Here is a 26093-nt window from a genome sequence, read left to right as displayed (position 1 = left end):
TCCGGGAGAATTCTTGGCTTCGTTGGATCTCACGGAGGCGTATCTCCACATACCAATTTGTCAAGCTCATCAGCGTTACCTACGCTTCAAAATTTTGGGTCAACACTTCCAATTTCGCGCTCTTCCCTTTGGCCTGGCCACAGCCCCACGGGTTTTCACGAAGATCATGGTGGTAGTGACGGCAACCTTGCGCAAGGAAAGCATCCTTGTGCATCCTTACCTAGACGATTGGCTCATCCGTGCAAAGTCACGAGCGCAGTGTATCCTCGCAGTCGACAGAGTGGTACAACTTCTCCAATCTCTGGGATGGATTGTCAACTTCACCAAGAGCAGCCTGGTCCTGTCCCAGTCGTTGGATTTTCTGGGAGCTCACTTCGACACCAAGAATGCCAGGGTTTTTCTGCATCCGGACAGAGCTCATTCTCTGCGTCAGCAGATTCAAGGATTTATGGTGCTCGAGACGCCCACTGCCTGGGACTACCTGCAGGTACTGGTGACCATGGCCTCGACCATCGATCTGGTTCCTTGGGCATTTGCGCATCTGAGGCCTCTACAGAGATCCCTACTCTCCCGGTGGCAGCCGGTGTCGAGAGATTTCCAGGCAATCCTTCCAATTCCGAGAGGAACCTTCATCAGTCTCCATTGGTGGCTGGAACTGCGGCACCTAGCTCAGGGGGTGTCGCTGGAGGACCCGGATTGGGTGATTATCACCACGGACGCCAGCCTCACAGGCTGGGGAGCGGTCTGTCGGGACAGCTCAATCCAGGGTCGATGGACGGAGGAACAGTCAAAGTGGCCCATCGACCGCTTGGAGACCAGGGCAGTCCGTCTGGCATTACAGGGTTTGTTCCCCATAGTACGCCATCAAGCAGTCAGGGTGCTATCGGACAATGCGACTACAGTGGCGTACATCAATTGCCAGGGAGGCACGAGAAGTCGGTTGGTCTCTCTGGAAACCGACAAATTGATGGAGTGGGCAGAGCTTCACCTCCAACGACTAGCGGCCTCACATATAGCGGGAGTGGACAACGTACAGGCGGACTTTCTCAGCCGACAAAACTTGGATCCCAGAGAGTGGGAGCTTTCGCAGCAGGCGATGCGGATAATAGTACGGCGATGGGGGACACCGCATGTAGACCTAATGGCCACCGCCGGAAATGCAAAGGCCGCCCGCTTTTTCAGCCGCAGGCGGGAGCGAGGCGCCGAGGGCGTGGACGCGCTGGTCCTGCCCTGGCCGCGCCACTGTCTCCTATATGTTTTCCCACCGTGGCCCCTCGTGGGCAAGGTCATCCGCAGGATAGAGGCACACCAAGGGCCGGTGATCCTTGTGGCGCCAGAGTGGCCCTGACAACCGTGGTTCGCGGATCTGCGCAATTTGATGGTGGAGGGTCCCCTTTGTCTCGGTCAGCTGCCACGTCTTCTACGCCAGGGACCAATATTTTTCAAGGAGGCAGATCGCTTCTGTCTTGCGGCCTGGTTTTGAGAGGCATCAGTTGAGGAGGCGCGGTTATCCGGAGCCGGTTATTTCAACGCTACTGAAAGCACGTAAGATGCCTACCTATGTTCGAGTCTGGAAGGTCTTTGAGGATTGGTGTGGAGCGAATGACATTCTTCCCATGCAGGCCTCAGTGCCACAAGTCCTTTCCTTCTTGCAGGCAGGTTTGGATTTGGGTCTTGCTTACAATTCTCTTCGGGTTCAGGTGGCGGCCTTGGGGGCTTTTCTTCGCAGTGGAAATAAGGAGTTTCTGTCCTCGCATCCGGACGTCTCCCGTTTCCTTAAAATAGTGAAACACTTGAAGCCTCCGATTTGCCCACCTTGTCCGTCGTGGAATCTGAATCTGGTGCTCCGAGTCCTCTGTGGTTCGCCGTTCGAACCTCTAAGCTCGGCTACCATCAAGGACGTCACTCTCAAGACCATTTTTCTCGTGGCAATCAGTTCAGCAAGACGTATTTCCGAGCTGCAGGCCCTATCCTGTCGTGAACCATACCTTCGTTTCACGCCTGAAGGGGTTTCGCTGAGGACGGTTCCTTCTTTTCTCCCTAAAGTGGTTTCGGCATTCCACCTCAACCAATCGGTGGAATTACCATCTTTTGCCTCTTCTGAGTCTGGAGACCTGCGTAGACTAATGATTTTCGGCTCTCCGATCATCTGTCTATCCTCTGGTCCGGACTCCGGAAGGGTTGCATGGCCTCCAAACAATCTATAGCGCGATGGTTGAAGGGAGCGATCATAGCGGCGTACCTTGGCGTAGGTAAGTCCCCTCCGCTGGTTGTCAAGGCTCATTCTCTTCGAGCCCAGGTGACATCTTGGGCGGAGAGCTCCTCCGTCTCCACTCAGGAGATTTGTAGGGCGGCCACCTGGAAGTCGATCCATACTTTTGCGAGACATTATCGCCTGGACGTCGTTGCTCCGTCGGGCGGTCAGCTTGGAGACAAGTTAATACGAGCAGGGCTGTCTGCGGCCCACCTGTGATGGGAAAGGTTTGGTACATCCCACCGTCTGGAATGATCCTGGTATGTACAGGGAAAAGAAAATTATTCCTTACCTGCTAATTTTCATTCCTGTAATACCATGGATCATTCCAGACACCCTCCCTTGGTTTGGGGGTTTGCTTGTGGGACATCCCTGCCTACCTGTCTTAACAATCTTTTACTCTGTATTTCGAATACTGCGTGTCTTTTTTGTTCACGCACTGCTGTTCGCAAGTTCACTGTTCAGAATTTAGTTGCTGTTTATTTGGACAGTAGTTATTTCAATTCCTTCTTTGATTACTTGATCCCTCTGTTTTTAGTCTCTCTCTTTTGGGCTTTGTTAGTCTAGTTACTGAGAGCTGTTACAGGAGAGGCGTGGTTATATGGTTCCTCCCCTGGGAATTTTGTGTTCTGACTCCATCTGCTGGACATGGAACATAACCCACCGTCTGGAATGATCCATGGTATTACAAGAACGAAAATTAGCAGGTAAGGAATAATTTTCTTATGTCTATCATATTCTCTGTCTCTCTGTTTTGTCCTCTGAGATATATACAATTAGCTATGCTAGTCAAGTTTAGGTAGAGTGATGCCTCTTAAAAGACCAAGAGATAAGAACATAAATGCCATGCTGGGTCAGACCAAAGTCCATCGAGCCCAGCATTGTGTCTCCAGCAGTGGCAAGTCCAGGTCGCAAGTACCTGGACGATCCCACAAAGTAGATCTAATTCCTGTTTCTCACTCCCAGGGATAATAGCAATAGCTTTCTTTAGGCTACCTAGTTAATAATGGGCTATGGAGTTTTCCTCCAGGAACTTGTCCAAATCTCTTTTAAAGCCAGCTGTGCTAGTTGCCTTGATCACATCCTCTGGCAGCAAATTACATAGCTTGGTAGTATGCTGAGTGAAAAAGTATTTTCTACAATTTGTTTTGAATCTGCAGGTTAGTTTTATGGCATGCCCCCTTGTATTAGTATTATTTGATAGGGTAAATATCTGTCCTGTATTTTAGCCGTACCACCCCACTCATGATTTTATATATTTCTATCATGTCCCCCTCTCAGCCATCTGTTTTCCAAGCTTGCATAGCCTCTAATCATAGGAGAGATGTTCCATCCCCTTTATCATTTTTGTCATTCTCCTTTGCATTTTTTCTAGTTCTGCTATGTCTTTTTTGAGATGGTGCAACCAGAAATGCATACAATATTCAAGATGTGGCCACAATATGGTTCGATAAAGAGGCAATGTAATATTTTCCATTGTATTCTCCATTCCTTTTGGATCATTCCTAATGTTCTATTTGCTTTTTTTGACTGCCGCTTCACACTGAACTAAAGATTTCAGTGTATTGCTGCAAGGACTCCAAGGTCCTTTTCTTGCGTAGTGAGTCCCAATACCAGAACCCAGCATTGTGTACCTGTAGTTGGGATTATGTTTCCCTATATACATTACTTTGCACTTTTCCACTTTAAATTTCATCTGTCATTCAGTTGCCCTGTCTCCTAGTCTTCTCCTTCTGCAGTTCTTCACAGTTTGCTGTTTTAATCTCCTCACGCATTGTTCCCTTTTCCAGATCATTTATGAATATGTTAAACAGCACAGGTCACAGTATCAACTAATGACCTTTCTTCATTTGGAAAACTGGTCATTCAATCCTACCTACTGTTTCCAGCGTTTCGACCAATTATCAGTCCACAATAGAACATTGCCTCCTATCCCATGATTTTGTAATTTCCTGAGGAGTCTCTCATGGGGGACTTTGTCAAATGCCTTCTGGAGATGTGACTTCCAGAACTGGACATAATACATCAGATGATGATCCACATGATTTGTTCAGGGTATTATCCTCCTGTTTTTGCTGGTTATACTTCTCCTTTTGCATCTTAGCATTCCTCTGCCTTTTTCTCTTGCCTTGCTTGCACTATTTTCAATCCTAAATTCAACTGCTATCATCCTTGGAGCTGTCTTTCATTTCATGTATCTTAATGCCCAGCATTTAATGCACTTGTAGATTTATGTGGTCAAATGTGTACCTTTTCACTTTTTAGAATTAATTCTTACTTGCCAAATTCTTCACCAATCTTCAGGGTTTTTTAAAGACATTTTTTGGTTATTATACTTTGGGCCCATTTCAGCTTCTAACTCAAATGGCTCCTGCTGGAGCTGTGGAACCATAAATTTCATTTGTAACTACCTTTATTTTATTTCTCCTTTTATAGACCCAGTCCATTTTTAGATTTTGTTTAGCTCAGTCATTGCCGAGATGGTTCTTTGGCCGGAAGTCACAAACTACAGTGCTTTCTGGAGTCTGGTATAATCCACACAGTGTTTGGCCATTAAACATCACAGTTGGGTATTGACTGGAAGTCCCTCTTCTGCATCCTCAGCCCTGGCCAATCCAAGTAGCCAGGAATCAACCATGTATTCTCATTTGCACTGAACAGCACTACCACTGAGCCATCGGGCTATCCCCTTCAAACTTTCTTGGCTCATTCCTCATGTTTTACACTTTGGATTGGCCACCCTGTTTTTGGAGATTGTGTTTTCAGCTACAAAAATTCAAGATGTGTCTCACATTTTGGGACTAAAAGAGACTAAATTCTGTGAACTATGTGTCCGTGATCAACATTTAATTTTGGGAATCAGTTTATCTATGCAAATGAGATTTGAATATGGACATCAGGTTACTTTTATATAACCCTTCGAAAAGGATAATAGTTTTTATTTTGGGGTTTTTTTTTAAAGGTTATAAATATACACAAACATGTTGCTTTGCTAAGCAACGTTTTTCAGGATTTGAGATATGGTATGTTAAAGGTATCATATATATCCATGATGTAAACTGAGTAAGGTTGTTACAGCTACATATAACTGCCAACAGGCAATTTAGTGGTATTTAGTTGGGATCAGTTCATGGACATTGAGTGCACTTGTTTTGAATGAATGTTATGGGTGTTTGGTATTTGTGAGTTGTAAGTGTATTATAATAAAGATTTGTGATATTTATTTATGTAGACATTTTATATACCGCTGATCCATGTATAGTTCACAACAGTTTACAAAGTGACATTCATAGTTATAACTCAACAAACATACAATGATTGGTTTCAGGGAAAGCATTCATAGACAGACAATATATATCAAGAGGAATTATCTAGTACGTATTAATAATTAATCTAGTACCCAGGGCAATGAGTATGGAAAATGTAAATGAAATGATCATTTTCATATCTTAGATAAGAGGATTGTTTTGAGAATCTTATGCTCTCTTGTTTGGTTTATTCTACATTCTGTTAAGAGAAATAATTATTAAATATACAGGTGTACACATTTTTCATTATTTTCATTCGGGCCGATGCAGTATGGTGCGCTCAGCCGAGCACACCTTTAGCCCCCGTTTGGCCGTACATTTTCGACGCGCTATTTTTACCTCTTATACAGTATCATAGCGATATTAAGTCGGATGCCCCAAAAATTAAAAAAAAATAAATAAAAAATCTTAAAAAAAAAAATCTGCCCACGGTTTGGAAAATGGACGCTTAATTTGCCGGCGTCCGTTTTCCGAACCTGTGGCTGTCAGCGGGTTCGACAACCGACGCTGGTAAAATTAAGTGTCGGTTGTCAAACCCGCTGACAGCCGCTGCTTCTGCCAATAAGGAGGTACTAGTATCCCTAGTGCCTCCTTATTAGCACGGGCCCTCATTTGCATAGTGAATCGCACACCCAGGAGAGTGGCCTGGGCGCACGTCGGGAGAGCGGGTGCTCTCCTCTGAGCACTGGCTCTCCCACGCACTTTACTGCATCGGCCCGATTATATGTTTATGAAGTGAGGAATCCTCTATATATGGTGAAAGGGATAAGATAGCAAGATCTAGGTAGGAAATACCTGTGACAACAGTTTTCCATTTGACGTTGAGAGTAGACAGAGGTGTTGGTAAGCACGTAAAATTCAGGTGCTGTGCATAATGTTGTTTCCATTATTACTAGAAATACTTAATCTGTATCAATTGAAAATGTTGCTTTTGACTTGTTACAATTGATACACCTCCTGCTCCATCAGGACCTCCTTTTCTCCCAGGTGACACTTAGCCACACAGTCAGCTGATTGATAGCATCCCATTGGACCTGCCCCCTTAAAGGTGCAAGAGCTTTTGGCAGTTGAGGTACTAAAAAAGAGAATGAGAAAGACATAGAGAAAGGCATAGAAACATGGTTTTGATGCATGGAGTGATGGGGACTAAAGATCAGCAGAATGAAGATAGAGCGTGAGGTATCAAAATTCAGTGATGCAAATGAGGGGTTGCAAAGTCTTAGAATTGGAGAGAAGAAACTGCAGAGCTAAGCAGTTTAGTTAACTAGGAGTAAAGAGATGTGACAGGGTTGATAATACTATGTTGAACGCTTGGAATAACAGTAACAAAGTATCTTTTTAAGTTATTGTCTCCTTATGTTCCTTTGTCAAGTCTTCAATCTACAGGAAAGGAATTGCTTTCCATTCCCTCTGTCAAGATCTCACATTTGCAGTACACTTGTTTATTGACCTTTTTAGTTGTTGAACATATCATTTGGAATGCATTGCAAAATAAGCTTGCTATTATGTCTCATTTTGCGAATAGCTTAAGTCTGTATTGTTTACAGAAACTTTTTCCTAATTTTTTTTTTTTTTTTTTTATTTAAATTCTTTTAATATACCGATGCTCAAGACAGTCTTATCATACCGGTTTACAGTCTAACCAGGGGAAACTAATAACCAGAAGAAAGAAAGTTATTTCAGGTTATTTGTTTATATATATAGTTTTGTTTTGGTTTGTGTTTTGTATCGCAGTGTTTTATTTGTTCCATTGTAAAGACAGTTGTTTTTTAATATAACAAACAAACACTTGTTTATTGACCTTTTTAGTTGTTGAACATATCATTTGGAATGCATTGCAAAATAAGCTTGCTATTATGTCTCATTTTGCGAATAGCTTAAGTCTGTATTGTTTACAGAAACTTTTTCCTAATTTTTTTTTTATTATTTATTTAAAATTCTTTTAATATACCGATGCTCAAGACAGTCTTATCATACCGGTTTACAGTCTAACCAGGGGAAACTAATAACCAGAAGAAAGAAAGTTATTTCAGGTTATTTGTTTATATATATAGTTTTGTTTTGGTTTGTGTTTTGTATCGCAGTGTTTTATTTGTTCCATTGTAAAGACAGTTGTTTTTTAATATAACAAACAAACATTCATAAAACAAACTCGACTCAGTCTGTCGAGTGTTGGCGATGCCGGGAAGATAAGTGGCCTGTAACAGAATTGAGTGACTGCTGGACAACTGCTGGACAACTGGAAGATAGTGAGGGCTTCCTTGCACAGGATCCAGGAGCCTGACCCTCCTTGTTTGTTGATGTAGAACATGGCCACTTGATTGTCTGTGTATACCATGACTCTGTGACCCTGAAGGTAAGAAACAAAGGTTCGGAGGGCGTATCTTATTGCCCGTAGTTCCAGGAAGTTGGTTTTTTAGGTCTGCTCTTGTATGGTCCATTGACCTTGAGTTTGTAGTTGGTTGAGATGCACTCCCCCATCCCTTGCGGGAGGCATCTGTCGTGAGCACTGTGTTGTGCTGGAGCAGGACAAACGGTGCGCCTTTGGTGAGAGTTGAACGTTGTAACCACCAATCTAGTTCCTGGGTCATTGCCGCTGTCAAGCGTATTTTGAATGTCAGTGGTTGTGAATGCTGTTTCCATTGCCTCTTGAAATCCCACTGAACCTGCCTCATGTGAAAACGTGTATTGGACCCTGCATGGATTGAAGCCGCCATATGTCCCAGGACTGTCAACACCTGATGGGCGGATGGAGATGGGGTGAGCTGGAGACGGCGAAGCAATTGATGCATGGTGGACCGTCTGTCCTGTGGCAGAAAAACTCTGTGTTTGACCGTGTCTAGGCAGGCTCCTATGAATTGAAGCCATTGGGACGGCTGTAGGTTGGATTTTTGGTAATTGACCACTAGACCCAATTGGTTGAGGCAAGTGATCGTGTCGTGAAGGTGTTGGCATAACGTGGTTGGGGTTGACGCCACAATCAGCCAATCGTCGAGATAAGGGAATATCATGATACCTTTCTGTCTGAGATGCACCACCACCACTTCCATGCACTTGGTGAACACCCGAGGTGCAGTCGAGAGACCAAAGGGGAGAGTACCTTTTATTGGAAGTGCTGGCTGTTGACTTGGAAAGACAGGTATTTCCAGGAGGAAGGATGCATTGGAATATGAGTATAAGCATCCTTGAGGTCTATAGAGCCACATGCAAACATTGGGTTGGATCAGAGGTAAGATGGCCTTGAGTGATATCATCTTGAACTTTTCTGTGACTATGTATTTGTTGAGGTCCTGGAGGTCCAGGATGGGACGTAGATCCCCCGACTTCTTGGGTATGAAGAAGTAAGGGGAGTAGAACCCCGTATGCTGTTGTGAAGATGGAAGCCATTGAATCGCCTTTTGTTGTAAACTCTGGAATTTGTTGCCAGAGAATGTGGTTCGTGCAGGTAGTATAGCTGTGTTTAAAAAAGGATTGGATAAGTTCTTGGAGGAGAAGTCCATTACCTGCTATTAGGTTCACTTAGAGAATAGCCACTGCCATTAGCAATGGTTACATGGAATAGACTTAGTTTTTGGGTACTTGCCAGGTTCTTATGGCCTGGATTGGCCACTGTTGGAAACAGGATGCTGGGCTTGATGGACCCTTGGTCTGACCCAGTATGGCATTTTCTTATGTTCTTAGGAGGGAGACTTCCCTTTCCAACAGAGAGAGGTTGGATTTGGTCCCTCTGGACGTCAAGTGTGGGAGCAGAGGTAGGGATGGCAAAGGAATCCGGTAGCCAAGGCAGACTATGTCCAGTACCCACTGATCCATCGTGATGGCTTGCCAGTGTTGGATGTGCGCCTGGATGCCGCCTGCAAATACCTTTGCTGATGGTGGCGTGGTCGCTGTTAAAAAGACTGCGCCGGCTTGTTGGACGCGGCCGGCTGCTGAGATTGGAGCCGCTGCAGCCTAGGACGACCTCTTCTATTTTGGGAGGACTGGTTCTGTTGCCTCATTTGGTTTTGATATGGAACTGGTCGGTATGCTGCATATGGTCGATACGCTCTTCTCTGGAAAGGCTGTCTCCTGGGAGGGGCGTAGTATCTGCATGCCTAAGGGTATGGTTGTGGTGTGGTGAGTGACTGAACCGCCATCGACTGTTCCTTAAGTTGCGCTACGGTCTCCTGGAACCTGGTGCCAAACAAATTGTCCCCCTTACATGGTAAGTTAGCTAACTTGTCGTGTACGTAGTCCCTGATGGAACTTGCTCTAAGCCAGGCTAGATGACGTGCTGCAATCGCTGCTGCAGAGGTACCCGACAAGGCTTCAAATCCTTCATAAACTGTCTTCAATAGATGACGGGTGGCTTCCTCTAGATCTCTGGTGAGGTCAGAAGTATTGGGAGTGGGTTCGAAAGGCTGGGAGGTGTCCACCCGCTGGACCAACTCGTAGATGTACTGTACAATATAAAATTGATGATTGTTGATCCTGGTCCTAAGCATAGAAGACTGGAAGGCCCTTTTTGCAAACTCATCTAAGGAGCGCAGGTCCCTTCCCGGGGGGGGGGGGGGGGGGGGGGGGGCTGCAGAATGGAGCTTGGATTTTTTGGCTTTAGTCATCACCGATTCTACCACAATGGATGCATGAGGTAATTGCGGTGAAGTATAGTAAGGTGACAGCTGCATCTTGTATTTGAGGTCCGTTTTCCGAGACACCGCAGGTAGCATGAAGGGTGTCTCCCAAGATTTGTCCAGAACTGTATTTAGTACGTCATGTGCTGGGAGGGCGGTGGGCTCCGTTGGCAGGTCAAAGATCTTTAAGAGGCCTAAGGTGTCGGCTCTCGGATCCGGCACTTTCTGGAGCTGTATGTTGCGTGCCTTGCCCACCTTATCCAAAAACTTGTGATACGTTAAGTCCTCTGGAGGGGAGTAGGGTTCCGCAGGCCCTTCTCCCGGGTCGGATGGGTATCCTGTGGAGGAATCAGGTGATGTAGTAGGGTCCACCGGAGAGACTGGCCGTGCGATGTGGTCCGGCGAGGGCAGCAACCATGGCAGTGTCGGCGATTAGGCCCTTGGAGACGGTAATCTGGACCGTGTGGGCGACTTGTGAGTAGAGGGCGGTGGAGATTGCTCACCGCTGTCCGGCGAGGAAGCTGGCATATTAAAGGAAGCTTGCATGACTTCATAAAAGCCCGGGAGAGCCAGAGACAGATTCATAAAGGCCTCCTTTGTTTGAGTAGGCATCGGAGGGCGAGGTGATGCCGAGGACCACCGTGGTGGTATCACCTCTGCGAGGATGTCTGAGTCCAGCGGCATGTGGTGATGGGGCGTCTGAGATTCCGTAGCCAATCTTGGTTTCTTTGATAGTGGTTCCTGCAGTGTCTCTCCGGTGGATCTGTGGTGTGACACCGAGGAGAGGTCTGAGAATACCTGCAGGGATGGTGAAGATGATCCCGAGGATATAGGTGTTATTGGTGGGTGACCTTTGCCCCCGGATTGTGAAGAGGAACCTGAAAAGCCCTGTTCACTTGTGGACGCCCCGTGTGATTTGGTTGTCATATGCATCGACCTGTAGGCAACTTTCAGCCCCGATGTCGATGCTTGCGTCGAAGGTGCCGCGATGAGGCGTACAGGGGATGGTCTGTGCTGTCTCTCCCGTGATTGTGTCGATGTGCACCGCGGGTGCTTGGATGGCCGCTTTCCGTGCGTCGTCAGTGTTTGTTTCTGACTGGTAACGGCTCCCCCCGTAGGCATGGTCTTGGAGCTGTGCTTCAGCGTCGGCACCGCACCGAGCATTGCTGAAGGAGGTGCGCCGGCGCCAATAAAGAGATGTCAGGGGAAAGAGAAGATGATGATTGTGAAGGTGGTGGTGTGCCACGACACAAAAAAGGTTGGGAATCACTGCCTTAAACTATGCATGCCTTGGCCTGACATTAACTGTATCTGGCAACGTGGATGTAAGACATTACAAGAAAAACTTCTAAGAGCCCTATATACAATAAAGCAAGCCCTGGCCAGTTCTAGCAACCCAGCAAAACTATTTTTATTATCATTTGACAGCATTACCACAACAATTATAGAAAATGAATACAAGATTTTATTCAGATGTTAATAGGGTTTAAAACATCTCCAGCTCTCCATATCTGGGATCTTTTGATGTCCAGTCACCCTAGATTGTCGTGGACTGGGGAGGGGGGTGCACAAACTTTATCCTCTCACACAGACATACTTACATATGTCCACTCTCTCTCATATTCCCTCTCTCATCCATATGCCCATAAGAACATAAGTTACCATAGTAGGTCAGACCAAAGGTCCATCAAACCCTGCATCCTCCTCCAACTGTAGCCAAACCAGGATACAAGTACCTGGCAGTACCCAAACATTTAATAGAGCCCATGCTCTCACACACACTTTCTCTGTGAGGTCAGAGGTATTGGGAGTGGGTTCCAAAGGCTGGGAGGTGTCCACCCGCTGGACCAACTCGTAGATGTTCTGTACAATATAAAATTGATGATGGTGCCCCTGCGTCGAGGATGTACCATGCGTCGACTGCGAGACTGATGCGCCATGCATCAGTGGCGATGATGTTGCGCCCTTCCATGCCTTCGCACCATGCGCCCTGACCGAAGCCTCGGTCCCCCTTGCCGGCTTCCGAATTTTTTGGCTTTCCGACGCCGATGGAGCGTCTCAACCATGATGGTCGACGTGTTTCGGGTCTCTGCCTCAAGGCACATTGTGCTTGGGCTTTGTCCTTTGGTCTTCACCCTGTTTGGAGGCCGCCGGTTCCAGCGATGACGCTCGAAGCATCTGCGGGGGCGTCGGGGCGGTCGGTCCCGGTGACGATCGGGCCTCCAAGGGTAGGGCATAGGAGCCCTGTCTCTGCCCTGTCAGCGCCATCATTTTTTTGTGCCGTTGTTGGCGCACTCTGGGGGACATCTTGCCACATTGTTGGCAGGCCTGCATTGTGTAGTCTGGGCCCAGACACCGATAGCAGCGGTCATGTCCATCCGTGAGTGTGTGTTTGTATGTTTGAGGAAGCGAGAACTTATTAAGAGAGAGTGTGTGTGAGAGCATGGGCTCTATTAAATGTTTGGGTACTGCCAGGTACTTGTATCCTGGTTTGGCTACAGTTGCAGGAGGATGCAGGGTTTGATGGACCTTTGGTCTGACCTACTATGGTAACTTATGTTCTTATGGGCATATGGATGAGAGAGGGAATATGAGAGAGAGTGGACATATGTAAGTATGTCTGTGTGAGAGGATATAAAGTTTGTGCACCCCCCCTCCCCAGTCCACGACAATCTAGGGTGACTGGACATCAAAAGATCCCAGATATGGAGAGCTGGAGATGTTTTAAACCCTATATCATCTGAATAAAATCTTGTATTCATTTTCTATAATTGTTGTTGTAATGCTGTCAAATGATAATAAAAATAGTTTTGCTGGGTTGCTAGAACTGGCCAGGGCTTTGCTTTATTGTATATAGGGCTCTTAGAAGTTTTTTCTTGTAATGTCTTACATCCACGTTGCCAGATACAGTTAATGTCAGGCCAAGGCATGCATAGTTTAAGGCAGTGATTCCCAACCTTTTTTGTGTCGTGGCACACCACCACCTTCACAATCATCATCTTCTCTTCCCTGTCACCCCCACCCTCTGTCATCCTCACCTTCCCTCTCCCCCTTGCTATCATAATCAGATTTGCAGATGACACAAAATTGTTCAGAGTAGTTACCTAAATCACAAGCAGATTGTGATAAATTGCAGGAAGACCTTGTAAGACTGGAAAACTGGGCATCAAAATGGCAGATGAAATTTAATGTGGATAAGTGCAAGGTGATGCATATAGGGAAAAATAACCCATGCTATAATTACACAATGTTGGGTTCCATATTAGGTGCTACAACCCAAGAAAGAGATCTAGGTGTCAATAGTGAATAACACATTGAAAATCGTCGGTTCAGTGTGCTGCGGCAGTCAAAAAGCAAACAGAATGTTGGGAATTATTAGAAAGGGAATGGTGAATAAAACAAAAATGTCATAATGCCTCTGTATCGCTCCATGGTGAGACCACACCTTGAATACTGTGTACAATTCTGGTCGCCGCATCTCAAAAAAGATATAATTGGGATGGAGAAGGTACAGAGAAGAGCTACCAAATAAGGGGAATGGAACAGCTCCCCTATGAGGAAAGACTAAAGAGGTTTAGGACTTTTCAGCTTGGAGAAGAGACGACTGAGGGGGGATATGATAGAGATGTTTAAAATCATGAGAGGTCTAGAACGGGTAGATGTGAATCGGTTATTTACTCTTTCGTATAGTAGAAAGACTAGGGGGCACTCCATGAAGTTAGCATGGGGCACATTTAAAACTAATCGGAGAAAAGTTCTTTTTTACTCAACGCACAATTAAACTCTGGAATTTGTTGCCAGAGGATGTGGTTAGTGCAGTTAGTATAGCTGTGTTTAAAAAAGGATTGGATAAGTTCTTGGAGGAGAAGTCATTACCTGCTATTAAATTTACTTAAAGAATAGCCACTGCCATTAGCAATGGTAACATGGAATAGACTTAGTTTTTGGGGTACCTGCCAGGTTCTTATGGCCTGGATTGGCCACTGTTGGAAAAGGATGCTGGGCTTGATGGACCCTTGGTCTGACCCAGTATGGCATTTTCTTATTTTCTTATCTATACAATATCTTAATGAGTAACTTCTACAAAATCCTTAAGTTCTACATATATTTGTTTAAATATTTTTTCTAATTAGCATTTTTATTTTCTAGAAGTTAAAATAATTAGTAACAAATAAATCAGAGGTCCATATTCAGCCGCTGTGCAGCTCGGCTAGTTAGCCGGGATAAATCTATCCAGCTAACTTAGCCTGTACATCAGTGACATGGGTACACTACTAAATATACCTGCTAACATAAATTTAGCTGGATAGGTCTGTCTAGCTAACTTTAGGACAGGATGACCAGACCCGAGTTAGCCGGATAAAAATAGCAAACAAGCACACTGATTCAGTTCTATTGATATAATATGCTTCCTGACTGTTTTTTAAATGGAACAGTGGATCTGTAAAAATGGAGCTGTAGCATGCCAAGTGTGCTCTGCTGTTTTGAATGCCTAGCTGAAGTGCTGGGTTTTTATGGAAACTTACGCTTAGTTAACCTTTCATTTTGTAGTATCTGTGCTTCCCTTGGCTTCCTTTCTTGACATTTATCACTTGTTTACTGTCTTCAGTCAAATACTTGACAGTGATGACAGTTGACCCTCCTGAATCCTAGAGAATCCACCCTGATTACAGTGGAAAGATTTAAAAAAAGTGTATATTTTTATAAAATTTTATATTTGTATTCCTGTTTTATTGTTTTGTAGTTGATTCTCCACAATGTGAATCCGTGTGGACTATGGTATAATCTATTCTTTAAGCATTTTATCATTCCAACCAGGACATATAAACCAGTGATCTGTGGTATCATTGGTATTTCCATATGCACTGCATGTGCTTGTCTGTTTTCTATGTTCTTTCTCAGTGGTTTAACACTGGATACCCAACAATTACTGTTGTAAGTGCTTATTACTGAGAAGATATATGACAGAAAAAAGTGCTGACTATGCTTTGTAAACATAAATTAGGCATGGACTATAATCGTTTTAACATTTATATATAGCTCTGTCTGCCAAATAATGCCTGTATGATGTTTTCTTTGATTTACTGAAATATTAATATATTAGTGAAATAAGATTTAAATTTGAAAATGCCCTTATTTATAATGGGGTCAATTTTTTAAAACCTGTGTGTGCTGGTTCCTGGAGCATGCACATGGACGGTGCCAATTTTATAACATGCGTGTGTCGCCACGCGCATGTTATAAAATACGATATCTATGCGCACTGGATTTTAACATCTGCATGTGTGGGCGGCCCACGACTCGCGCGTTCAGGGGGAGATTTTAAAAAGCAGCATGCGGTGACGCAAGTACAGCTTCCCGAGTCACTCCCAGTCTGTTATTTTAACATGCGCGTGCACGTTAAAATTTGCGATTCCCACGCACATGCGCGCCGGGATTTTAATGTCTACACGTTGCATGCGTGAGGGGGGAGGTTTTAAAAGAATTGCGTGGCAACGCAATCAGGCCTTTTCCAAATTCCCTCCCTGTCCTCTCCAATAAAGGAGCGGCTGAAGAGAGAGAAGGCAGTATGTTCCAGTGTGCCTACCCTGCCACCGCCCACCCCTCATCTCGGGAGACCACTGTGGACCCTGTCCCGCGGTGGCTAAAGAGAGAGGAGGTGGTATGTACCAGTGTGCCTACCCTGTTGCCGCCCACCCCTCAACTCGGGAGACCGCTGTGGACCCTGTCCCACGGCGGCTGAAGGAGAGCGGAGGCGGTATGTACCAGTGTGCCTACCTTAGTATCCCCACTTTTTTTGTTTTTATACTTTCTGCTCCTCCAGAGCAGAAGTAAACGCCGCGCGCCGGCTGGCTGCCGACGCGCACTTCCCCGGGACAGCATCTAATGGAGCTGTCCTGAACCTTCTCGCCCAGACCCTGGCCCCCAGCCTGCCCCTTTCTTGAGGCCCAGGACTTCTGCGTAAATCGGGAGTTACGCACGTGGCTGGGCCCTTTCTAAAATGCGCTTGGCGCGCGCAGGACCCAACCAATCCCTGGTATTTGCGCGCGCGAGTCTTTTAAAATCGACTTGTATATCTTTAAGAATTCTTTGACCTAGTGGGCCTTTTACACACTATAAATAATTGTGGGCATTACAGTTGTATATCTGAAAGAGGATTTGTAAAAGAAAAAAATATACATAAAGCTAGATTGATAAATGATGATCTTCAGAAAAAGACAATTTTAGCTGTTTATAGTTGGACAGAGCAGTGATAAACTTATTTGCTGTGAGCCACTTGCAGATGTTTCAGTCCCTAGATTGAGATTTTCATCAGGGTAACTATATTATACAGAAATTTGAACACTTAGCTCCAGACAGATCTGCCTTCCCTTGCTTTGATTCAGAGTGTGGGTGGGTAGGTTATCCACATCATGTTTTCAGTCAGGGCCATGCTGTACAATGAAGGCTTATAGTGGTTTGCCAGATACGAAGTTAAATGTTTCATTCAATTAGGGTCTTAAATGTTGTTGTACAAGAAAGCATTCTAAAGCACGTACATATATCATGTTCTGTTGAACCTGGAGTGCCCAACTTTAAAGTATTTTTTGTTTGTGCTACGTGGGGCTTCTGTAAAGATAGTAACTCAGTGAGCAGAATTAACTATTTTTAGAGCATTTTATGAAAGAAATATGCTTATGTGATTGGTTTGTCCATCTGTAACGTGACATCCCAGGCAGGGACTAGTAGTGCCCAGATCAGGTTAGATTTAGACTCCTGCTGCTTCTGCAAGGTGAGAAGCACAGGGCTTTATTTACAAAGATTTATAGTCTGCCTTATTTCCATAAACTGTTCAAAGCGAATAACATTTTTATAAAATATGTAATATAAACAATAAAATACACATATGTCAACACAGATATCACACAATAAAATATATAATACACTAAAATCAGCACAGAATTGCCTCCCTGAACAGATGGGCTTTCAGAGCTTTCCTGTACTTGCAAGGACTTATCTCCCCTCCCCGATTCCTGTTGTGCTCCACCTGCCTTCTGATCCTTGGTACAGCCTTCCCTTCCTTTCCCAACCCCCCCCCCCCTTCCCCCAAAGAATGTCTGGCAAGAGGTGGGACACTTAATATTGCATTAGCTTCCTCTGATGGTGGGATCAGACTTGTGGTATGAGCTCCATGAATTCTGGTAGATCTTATGGCTCATTCTTCGAGACTGGCCTCATTCAGCAGAAGAAACTGAGGAGGAGGGTGAGGCAGAACTTATTGGGGTGAAGGGAAGCCAGGCTGTACTGAGAACTGGGAGGAGAGTGGGACAAAGTGTATTTGAAAAGGGGAAATCAGGCTATACTGGCGATTAGAGGGCAGTTGGGCAGTGCTTACCTTGGATCTAGGAGAGGGAAGACCAAAACTGAGATGGGGGAGTAGAGAGAGAGAGGACAGGGATAATCCCAATGACACTCCATATGACCTTGGACAAATCACTTCACCCTCTGTTGGCTCAGGTATTAATTTACTGGGTCATTTATCAATTTGTGTTAGAGCCTTAACGCACGTGATATAATAGGTTGGTAGTGCTGGGTGCGCAAGGCACCCAGCACTACCAACCTATTAGTCTATAGAGGCTCCCTCCACCACTACAGGAACCACATTCTACAGACAAAAAAAGACTTCTTCGCCAGTAGAATCCATGATCTGAAATTCGATGCCAAGGCTCTTTTCTCCTATGTCTCCCAACTCAAGAAAACCTCTGCCCCAGCTATCCCAGATGAACAAGCACAAATCAAAGCTGAAGAACTCGCTCTTTTCTTTCAGAAAAAAATTTCAAATACTCTAGCACAACTGTCCCCCAACACAACCCCACCCACGCCCACTCCCTCCATTCCTCCCTACTCTGGAGCCAGCCTAGATACCTTTGAACCTACTTCACCCAAGGAGGTCGAATCTCTTCTAAGGAGACTGAAACCTTCCAGCCATCCGTCAGATCACATACCCACAAAACTTTTGCTACGTATCCCAGACATCATTTCGAGACCTCTAGCAGACATCATAAACTGCTCTTTATCCCAGGGAATATACCCTGATGCTCTTAAATCCGCTTCCCTCAAACCCCTGCTGAAGAAACCCAACCTTGATACACAGGATCCCTCCAATTTCCGCCCTATTTCCAACCTCCCTTTTATTGCTAAAATCACCGAGAAACTGGTCAACATTCAACTTTCGGACTACCTAGATGATCACAAAATTCTCCATCCATCACAATATGGGTTCCGCAAATCCTATAGCACGGAAACCCTCCTCCTTTCACTCACAGATCACATCATCATGGGCATGGACAAAGGACAGTCATTCTTTTTAGTTCTACTTGACATCTCGGCTGCGTTCGATACGGTGAACCACTCCATTCTGCTAAAACGCCTTGCAGACATCGGACTTTCAGGATCTGTACACAGATGGTTCAATTCCTTCCTAAGCAATAGAAGTTTCAAGGTAAAATCAACAATAAAGAATCAACCAGCCTCAACTCAGCGTTAGGAGTTCCCCAGGGATCCTCCTTATCCCCCACCCTCTTCAACATATACCTCCTTCCCTCTGTCAGTTACTAACAAACCTAAAATTAACCCATTATCTCTACGCAGATGATGTACAGATTTTCATCCCCATAAAAGACTCGCTCTCAAAACACTCATATTCTGGGAAAACTGCATCCAATCTATCAACCACCTCCTTAACAGCTGGAACCTAGTCCTTAATGCAGCCAAGACAGAAATTCTGATCATCTCCTCTGACCTCACCGCTACCTCACATCACTCCCTCTTAACACTCAATCACACAAGTAAGAGACCTTGGAGTGATCCTCGACAACCGGATGAATCTAAAGAAAGCCATCAACAATACAACTAAAGACTGCTTTTACAAACTCCAAGTTCTAAAAAGGCTTAAACCCCTCCTCTACCCTTACAACTTCAGGACAGTCCTCCAAACCACGCTGTTTGCCAAGATTGACTATTGTAACACACTCCTCCTGGGGCTTCCTCGTTCAACCACTAATCCACTACAGATGTTATTTATTTATTATTTATTTAACATTTTTCTATACCGAAACTTCATGACAAGCTTCATATCAGGCCGGTTTACATCAAACTTAGGGATTAACTGATCATAACCATGTAACAGGAAGGCCGAAGCGCAGATACAAATAACAGGGAGAATGAACTTGGGGGCTAGGGTAGCCAGGAAATAAAGGACAGAAAAAACTGGAGAATGAGAACGTATGAATATACAGTGGCTGGGTCGGTCATTAGTCTATTGGGCTAAATGAAAGAGCTGTTGCAATATTAGGCTTAAGGGAAGGCTTGGATGAAAAGCCAAGTCTTGAGTTTTTTTCGGAAGGTAATCAGGCAGGGTTCCAGTCTTAGATCAGTCGGCAGGTTTTCCAGATGGTGGGGCCAGCTGTGGAGAATGCCCGTTCTTTCATGGAGGTTAGACGAGAGGATTTAGTTTGGGGGGACTGAAGGGTTCTTGTGTGCCGCTCTGATGGGTCTTGCAGATGTGTATAGTTTGAGTGGGAACTGAAGGTCAAGGAAGTTGGTTGTGTATGGATTTGTGGATAATGGTGAGTGCTTTGGCAAAATTCTGTATTTAATAGGAAGCCAGTGTAGGTTTTCTAGTATAGGAGTGATATGAGTTCTCCGGTTGGTGTTTGTTAATATCCTGGGCTGCTGAGTTCTGGAGCATCTGTAGTGGTTTAGTGGCAGAGAGTCCTAAGAGGAGCGTGTTACAGTAGTCAGTTTTGGAGAATATTGTTGACTGAAGGACAGTTCCCCTGTTACATCCCATGTTCCCCTGTTAATCCCTGTTTACAGAACACGGCAGCCAGGGTCTTGACCAACACCAGTCGTGGAGACCATATCACGCCCGTTTCTACAGAACCTACACTGGCTTCCAATAAACCATAGACTTTTATACAAATCCCTCACCATAATCCACAAGCTATTCACAACATCTCCAGCTTGACCTCCAGATCCCACTCAGACTCCACACCTCCACCAGACTGATTAGAGAATTGTACAAAAGATCACTACACATCCCTCTGCCAAAGCATCTCGCTACACAGCCACCAAAGAACAAGCATTCTCGATAGCAGGTCCCACCCTCTGGAACTCCATCCCACCAGACCTCAGATTGGAACCCTGCTTACAAACATTCCGGAAAAAACTTAAAATGTGGCTTTTCCGCCAAGATTTCCTATAACAGGTCCGACTTTAAAAACCTTTTATTTTACTTCCTCGCCAGACATGTACCTAACCCTGCTTTATTCTACACAAAATGGTTATTTATTTATACAAATGGTTATTCTCTCCCTTCCTCTTCCTTCCTGCGTCCAAGTTTTTGATACACCTTGTTAAATGTAACTTTCTGACTCCTGTTAAAGCCCTATTGTTAAACAGTTGATAATGTATGTTAACCCTTGGTTCATTGTAAACCGATCTGATATGACTCTTGTCATGAAGGTCGGTATATTAAATAATTAATTATAAATAATGTATTGCAAATGCGTATGCAAATTCAACATTGAGAATTCCAGTGGGAGGAGTTTGGGCGGAGTTAATGGAAATGGATATTGTAGCGCCCAATGCGATACAGCAATGCAGGAATTAATGAAAGAGCACGTCTCTGTATAGAGTCGGTCTGACATTCTCTCTATGTACGTACCACTGTAGAAGAACACTTTGAATCGGGGATGGGTTTCGGAAGGTGGGGTGGTCTTACAGAAACATTCTGACGTATTCATAGTAAAATTGACATCACTAAAGATTTGTAATCATTACAGTGGATGAAAAGCATAACTAGAGGAGTTGATTTGTACACAAATCTTTAGTGATGTCAATTTACTATGAATACGTCAGAAAGTTGCTGTAAGACCACCCCCCTTAAACCCCACCCCAGCTTCCGAAACTCGCCCCAATTCAAAGTGCCCCTCTACAGTGGTATGTACATAGAGAGAATGTCAGACTGACTCTGTACAGAGGCGCACTCTTTCTCAATCAGTTTGAAATTAGCCTAACCACGCCCCTTTTTTCACAGGCACTATTTCTGCTATATTTATAGCACTTTGATAAACCTAGGCCTAAGATTGTAAGCCCTCTGGGGACAGTGAAACACCTGCAGTACCTGAATGTGATTTGCCTTGAGCTAATGATGATAAGGCATGAGCTAAATCCAAATAAGTAAAAAAAAAAAAAATGAAGGGATAGGAAAGAGGATGGTGGAACAGAAAGAGAGAACCTGCAATAGAGGGGATGATGATCAAGTAGAGAGGACCCTGGATATTGAGGAGGGAGAGGGAACTAAATATTGGCTAGAAGAAGAGGGAGAAAAAGGACCTGTGATGGGAGAAGGGGAAGGCGAAGGGGACCGGGAATTCAAGGGTGGGTGAGAGATGGCGAGGTATAACTAAGGATGGGGAGGGGTGAGAAAGAGGTCCTTGTATTTAGGGTGGATGGAATCCAGCGAGGCAGTATAGGAGGATGGGGTAAAGAATGGAGGATAGAGCATATCAGAAAGAAGAGAGAAAGAGGAGGAGCAATTGGGTCAATAGAGGAGGTAGAAAAAATAGTAAGAGAAATAGAAGGGACAGAAAGAGAGAAGAAATTGAGTATCATTAAATATCCATGCTGAAGGAGACAAGGAGGAAGAGAATACTGAAATAGAAAATTAAAAAAGGAGTTCATTAGAGAGGGAAAACAAAGGAACAGGAAGACAAGAGAATGAGAAAAAAATGAGCCAGACACACCAAGGGTTCAAAATAGTTTTTTTTACATTTATCAATCAAAATACATTTTTTCATAAAACACATCCTTTTATGTTGCCACAAGACTTGCTTTCCATTAATATTATTACTTAGTAATTGAGATTACTAATTTAACTTAAAAATTTCAGAAAGACCAAGAAAATAAAAGATAACAGGTTATTAATCCTGAATCTAGAAGGTTGAATTTGACCTAGATGATGATTCTTGTTGCTGTTTTCAGAAAGATTGATAAATCAGCTTGACTATTAAAGCCTGACTAGCAGAACCACAGTATTTCATAGGATTGAGTTATTTCTAATCTTTTTCTTGTTTTCCATTTAGGGTCAGCTTTACTTGCTGGTGACAGACCAGGGTTTTCTGACAGAAGAGAAGGTTGTCTGGGAAAGTTTGCACAATGTAGACGGTGATGGAAATTTCTGTGACTCTGAGTTTCACTTGCGGCCTCCATCGGATCCAGAAACTGTATATAGAGGACAGCAAGATCAGATAGATCAGGTAAATATATCGTCATTCCTTCTTGCTAGTCACCCTTACCCAGACAAGTAGTGTGCTGTTATATTTTTCTCACAGGACAAGCAGGATGGTAGTCCTCACGTATGGGTGACATCACAGGATGGAGCCCAATCACGGAACACTTCTGTCAAAGTTTCCAGAACTTTGACAGAAGTGGGCATGCCCAGCATGGCACTAACCTTGCAGCTAGCAGGGGTCCCCCTTCAGTCGTCTTTTTTCCGCGCAGCAGTAGCCACGCGGTTAAGGAGCTCTGCAGAGACTCCTGACAGGAATTTTCCTCACGGAATTACTAAAATTTAATTTACCCCACAGGGGTCCCTCCTACAACTTTTTCAAGCCGCGGTACTCCGGTAAGTTTTTACCCGTTTCCCGCCGATTACCGTCAAGTTTGGCCCTTGCGGCCTACTGGCCGTCGACCGTACCACGACTCAATTTTTTCATGGCCATGGTGTCAGGATTCCGCCGGTGCCCGGACTGTAATCGCACCATGTCCATCACAGACCCTCACAAAGTCTGTGTAATGTGTCTCGGATGTGAGCACGATGTCCTAACCTGCACCAAATGTGCCCTCATGACACCAAAAGGTCGCAAGGCTAGAATGGAGAAAATGGAACTTCTCTTCCGTGCTCAAACCCCGACGCCGTCTATTGCATCGATGTCGTCGGAGCCGGCACCGTCAACTTCGTGCCAGCATCGACCTCCGGCCGGTGACTGTCCGGCATAGACGACTTCTCGGCCTTTGACACCCTCTACTCCCCCTCAGGATCAAGGGGATCGTAGAGATAAACATCGCCACCGGCATCGAAAGTCTCGGACCATCGAGGGAGCGAAATCATCGACCTCGCCATCGTCTGAGCCACTGTCGAAGAAACCCCGTCCAGAAAAGGCACCGAGGAGACCCTCACCCGACAGGGTTATCTGGAGCCACGACTCCGCCTTAACGGTGGTCCCTCTGGCTATGCCTCTGCCTCCTTCTTCTGTTCTGGAGCCGGGGCTGCTTGCTCTAGGTATCCGAGAAGAACTGGACCAGATGGTTTCAGGAGACCATCAACAAGGCGATGCAATCGACTCCATGTTCCTCCGGCACCGACAACCGGTACCGATTGCGGAACCGACCACCGACCCGATTCCAGCAGCGTTGGCACCGCTGCTCTCAAGGATGGAAGTGCTCATGGCCGCTTTTCCACAGATGAACTCTGGGTCACTGATGGTTTCTGGTGCCCTCCCCGCTTGCTTTGTCATCGGGAGGAGAAACACCATTCTACATCCCTCCATCGGGAGTTCTGCCGATGCCTCAGCCATCGATACCGATACTTCCGGTGCCACAGATCTGTCCATCGGCACCACCAAGCCATCCATCGATGCCCCTCGATGCCTGCGCCGGTGCCTTCGATGCCTTCATCTGTGCCTCCAGTTATTCTTTCGAGTCCTTCGGAGCCTCGACCAGGACCTTCAGGGATCCCACCGCCCCGTCCTCCTCTAGTCCCTAGAGGAGCAGGTTTCTGATCCCTACGACACCTGACTGACGATTCTTCACCAGACACCGATGATTTGCTTTCACCACCTTCACCTACTGAAAGCAGAAAGCGTTCTCTTCCAAGGGACCTTTCCTTTATAAATTTTGTGAAGGAGATGTCTGAATTGGTTCTCTTCCAGTTGCAGACTGAACAAGATGACAGGCATCAAATGATGGAGCTGTTACAATTCCTGGATGCTCCCAAGGAAATAACCTCCATCCCTATCCACCAGTTCTTCTGGATCTCCTCCAAAAGGACTGGGAACATCCTGGCTCTGTGGCTCCAGTCCTCAGGAAAGCTGACACCACCTATCTTGTTCAGTCAGCTCCAGGCTTTCGCAACCTCAATAGGATCACCAATCTGTAAGTTGTCGAATCTGCCAAGAAAAGAGCAAGGGAGATCAAAACCTCACACTTCCTTTCCCCCAGGCAAGAAACAGAAATTTCTAGATGCCATTGGTCGCCATGTGTTCCAGGGATCAATGCTCATCTCCAGAATTGCCTCTTATCAGCAATAAATGACCCAATATAATAGGGTCTTATTTAAGCAGATACAAGACTTAACAGACTCCCTGCCTCAGCAATTTCAAGAGGTTTTGAGGCAGGGAAGCATGATGTCAGATCATCTTACGTTATCTTTGACACTGCTACCCAGGGTATCTGCAGCTGCTATCTCGGCAAGACGATGGGCCTGGCTCAAGTCTTCCGACCTTCGCCCTGAAGTACAAGACAGATTATCTGATCTGCCTTGTGTAGGAGATAATCTGTTTGGCGAGCAGATTCAACGAACAGTGGCGGAACTCAAGGACCATCATGAGACCCTAAGACAGCTCTCTCTGATGCTTTCTGAGTACTCTTCAAAACAGCTCTTCCGGAAGGACTCTAAGGAGTCATTCTTCCGCCCGAAGAAGTCCTACCCTCCACCAACTAGAACCCATTCTACGAGACCGTTTCAAAAAGCCCAAGTCTCGTCAGACACGAAAACAAAAACCACAAGCAGCTCCTCAGCTGGGCCGTGCTTCTGGTTTTTTGAGAGCAGTAGCCAGCTTCCATTGCCCCACATACCAGTGGGAGGTCGATTGTGCCATTTCAACAACAAGTGGCACTCAATCACCTCAGACCAGTGGGTCCTAGCATTAATTGCTCAAGGTTATCATCAGATTTATGCACCGAGTCTTCCACTCCTAAATTAAAAAAAAAGCTAAAAACCTGGCTGTTCCTACAGGCCTACCCTTCATGCGATTTCACCCGCCTGACCACCCACAGAGCTGCAGCTAGTACCACCGATTTGAATTACCTATTACAATATTCTACCACCTCCCCTTGTTCAACAATTATTTAAGCTTCTCATGCTGTCCCCTCCTCCCCCCTCCTGCTAAAACTGTTTCTGTTGCACTACTCTGTTAAAATTTGTTCACTCTCAAATCCTGTAACACTTTTTTGCCTTCCCAGATACTCAATCATTCTATGGACTCCGTTTCTAACCAAATCATGGTGTATATACCATTGAATCCTGTAAATAGTTTCTCAGTTATCCAGGTTATCTCCTTACGGTTAGTTATTGTACACTTTGTTCCTGTTCTATGTAATGGCATTGCCAACTAGTTATAAGTTATATGTAAACCGATATGATGTGCAAACGATTGTCGGTATATAAAATTCTCTAAATAAATAAATAAATAAAATAAATCTGAACTTTCTCTCCATTTCATCGGACTCCCCACCTCTACTGACGTGGAGAACATCCAATCACTCCATCCTTCTGGAACAGGAGGTCTCCCTCCTCCTCCAGTCCAAGGCAATAGAACCAGTGCCCTACTCTCAGCACGGCCTAGGGTTCTATTCCCGGTACTTTCTAATCCCCAAAAAATCGGGAGGTGTTCATCAATTCTGGATCTACATGCCCTCAACAAGTACCTCCAGTGAGAGAAGTTCAAAATAGTAACCTTGGGCTCTCTTCTTCCTCTTCTACAAAGAGGAGACTGGCTCTGCTCTCTAGACCTCCAGGACGCATATACTCATATCGTGATAATTCCATCTCATCGCAAATATCTGAGGTTTCTAGTAGGCCTCAAGCCCTAT

The 26093-nt window shown here is 45.1% G+C and overlaps 1 protein-coding gene across 4 annotated transcripts in view; it reads left to right on the top strand.

Annotated features, from left to right (window-relative positions):
* The window catches only part of MINDY2 (MINDY lysine 48 deubiquitinase 2), a 406879-nt gene that overhangs the window by 340395 nt on the left and 40391 nt on the right, over window positions 1–26093 (top strand). For all 4 annotated transcript variants that reach the window (XM_029574427.1, XM_029574426.1, XM_029574425.1 and 1 more), the window contains exon 7: window positions 22304–22477. In XM_029574427.1, coding sequence (XP_029430287.1) covers window positions 22304–22477 — 174 coding nt within the window. The remainder of the gene's footprint in view (window positions 1–22303; window positions 22478–26093) is intronic.

Source organism: Rhinatrema bivittatum, chromosome 13 (assembly GCF_901001135.1).
Source record: "Rhinatrema bivittatum chromosome 13, aRhiBiv1.1, whole genome shotgun sequence".
Lineage (NCBI taxonomy): Eukaryota > Metazoa > Chordata > Amphibia > Gymnophiona > Rhinatrematidae > Rhinatrema > Rhinatrema bivittatum.
This window is presented reverse-complemented; position numbering and strand designations above follow the sequence as displayed.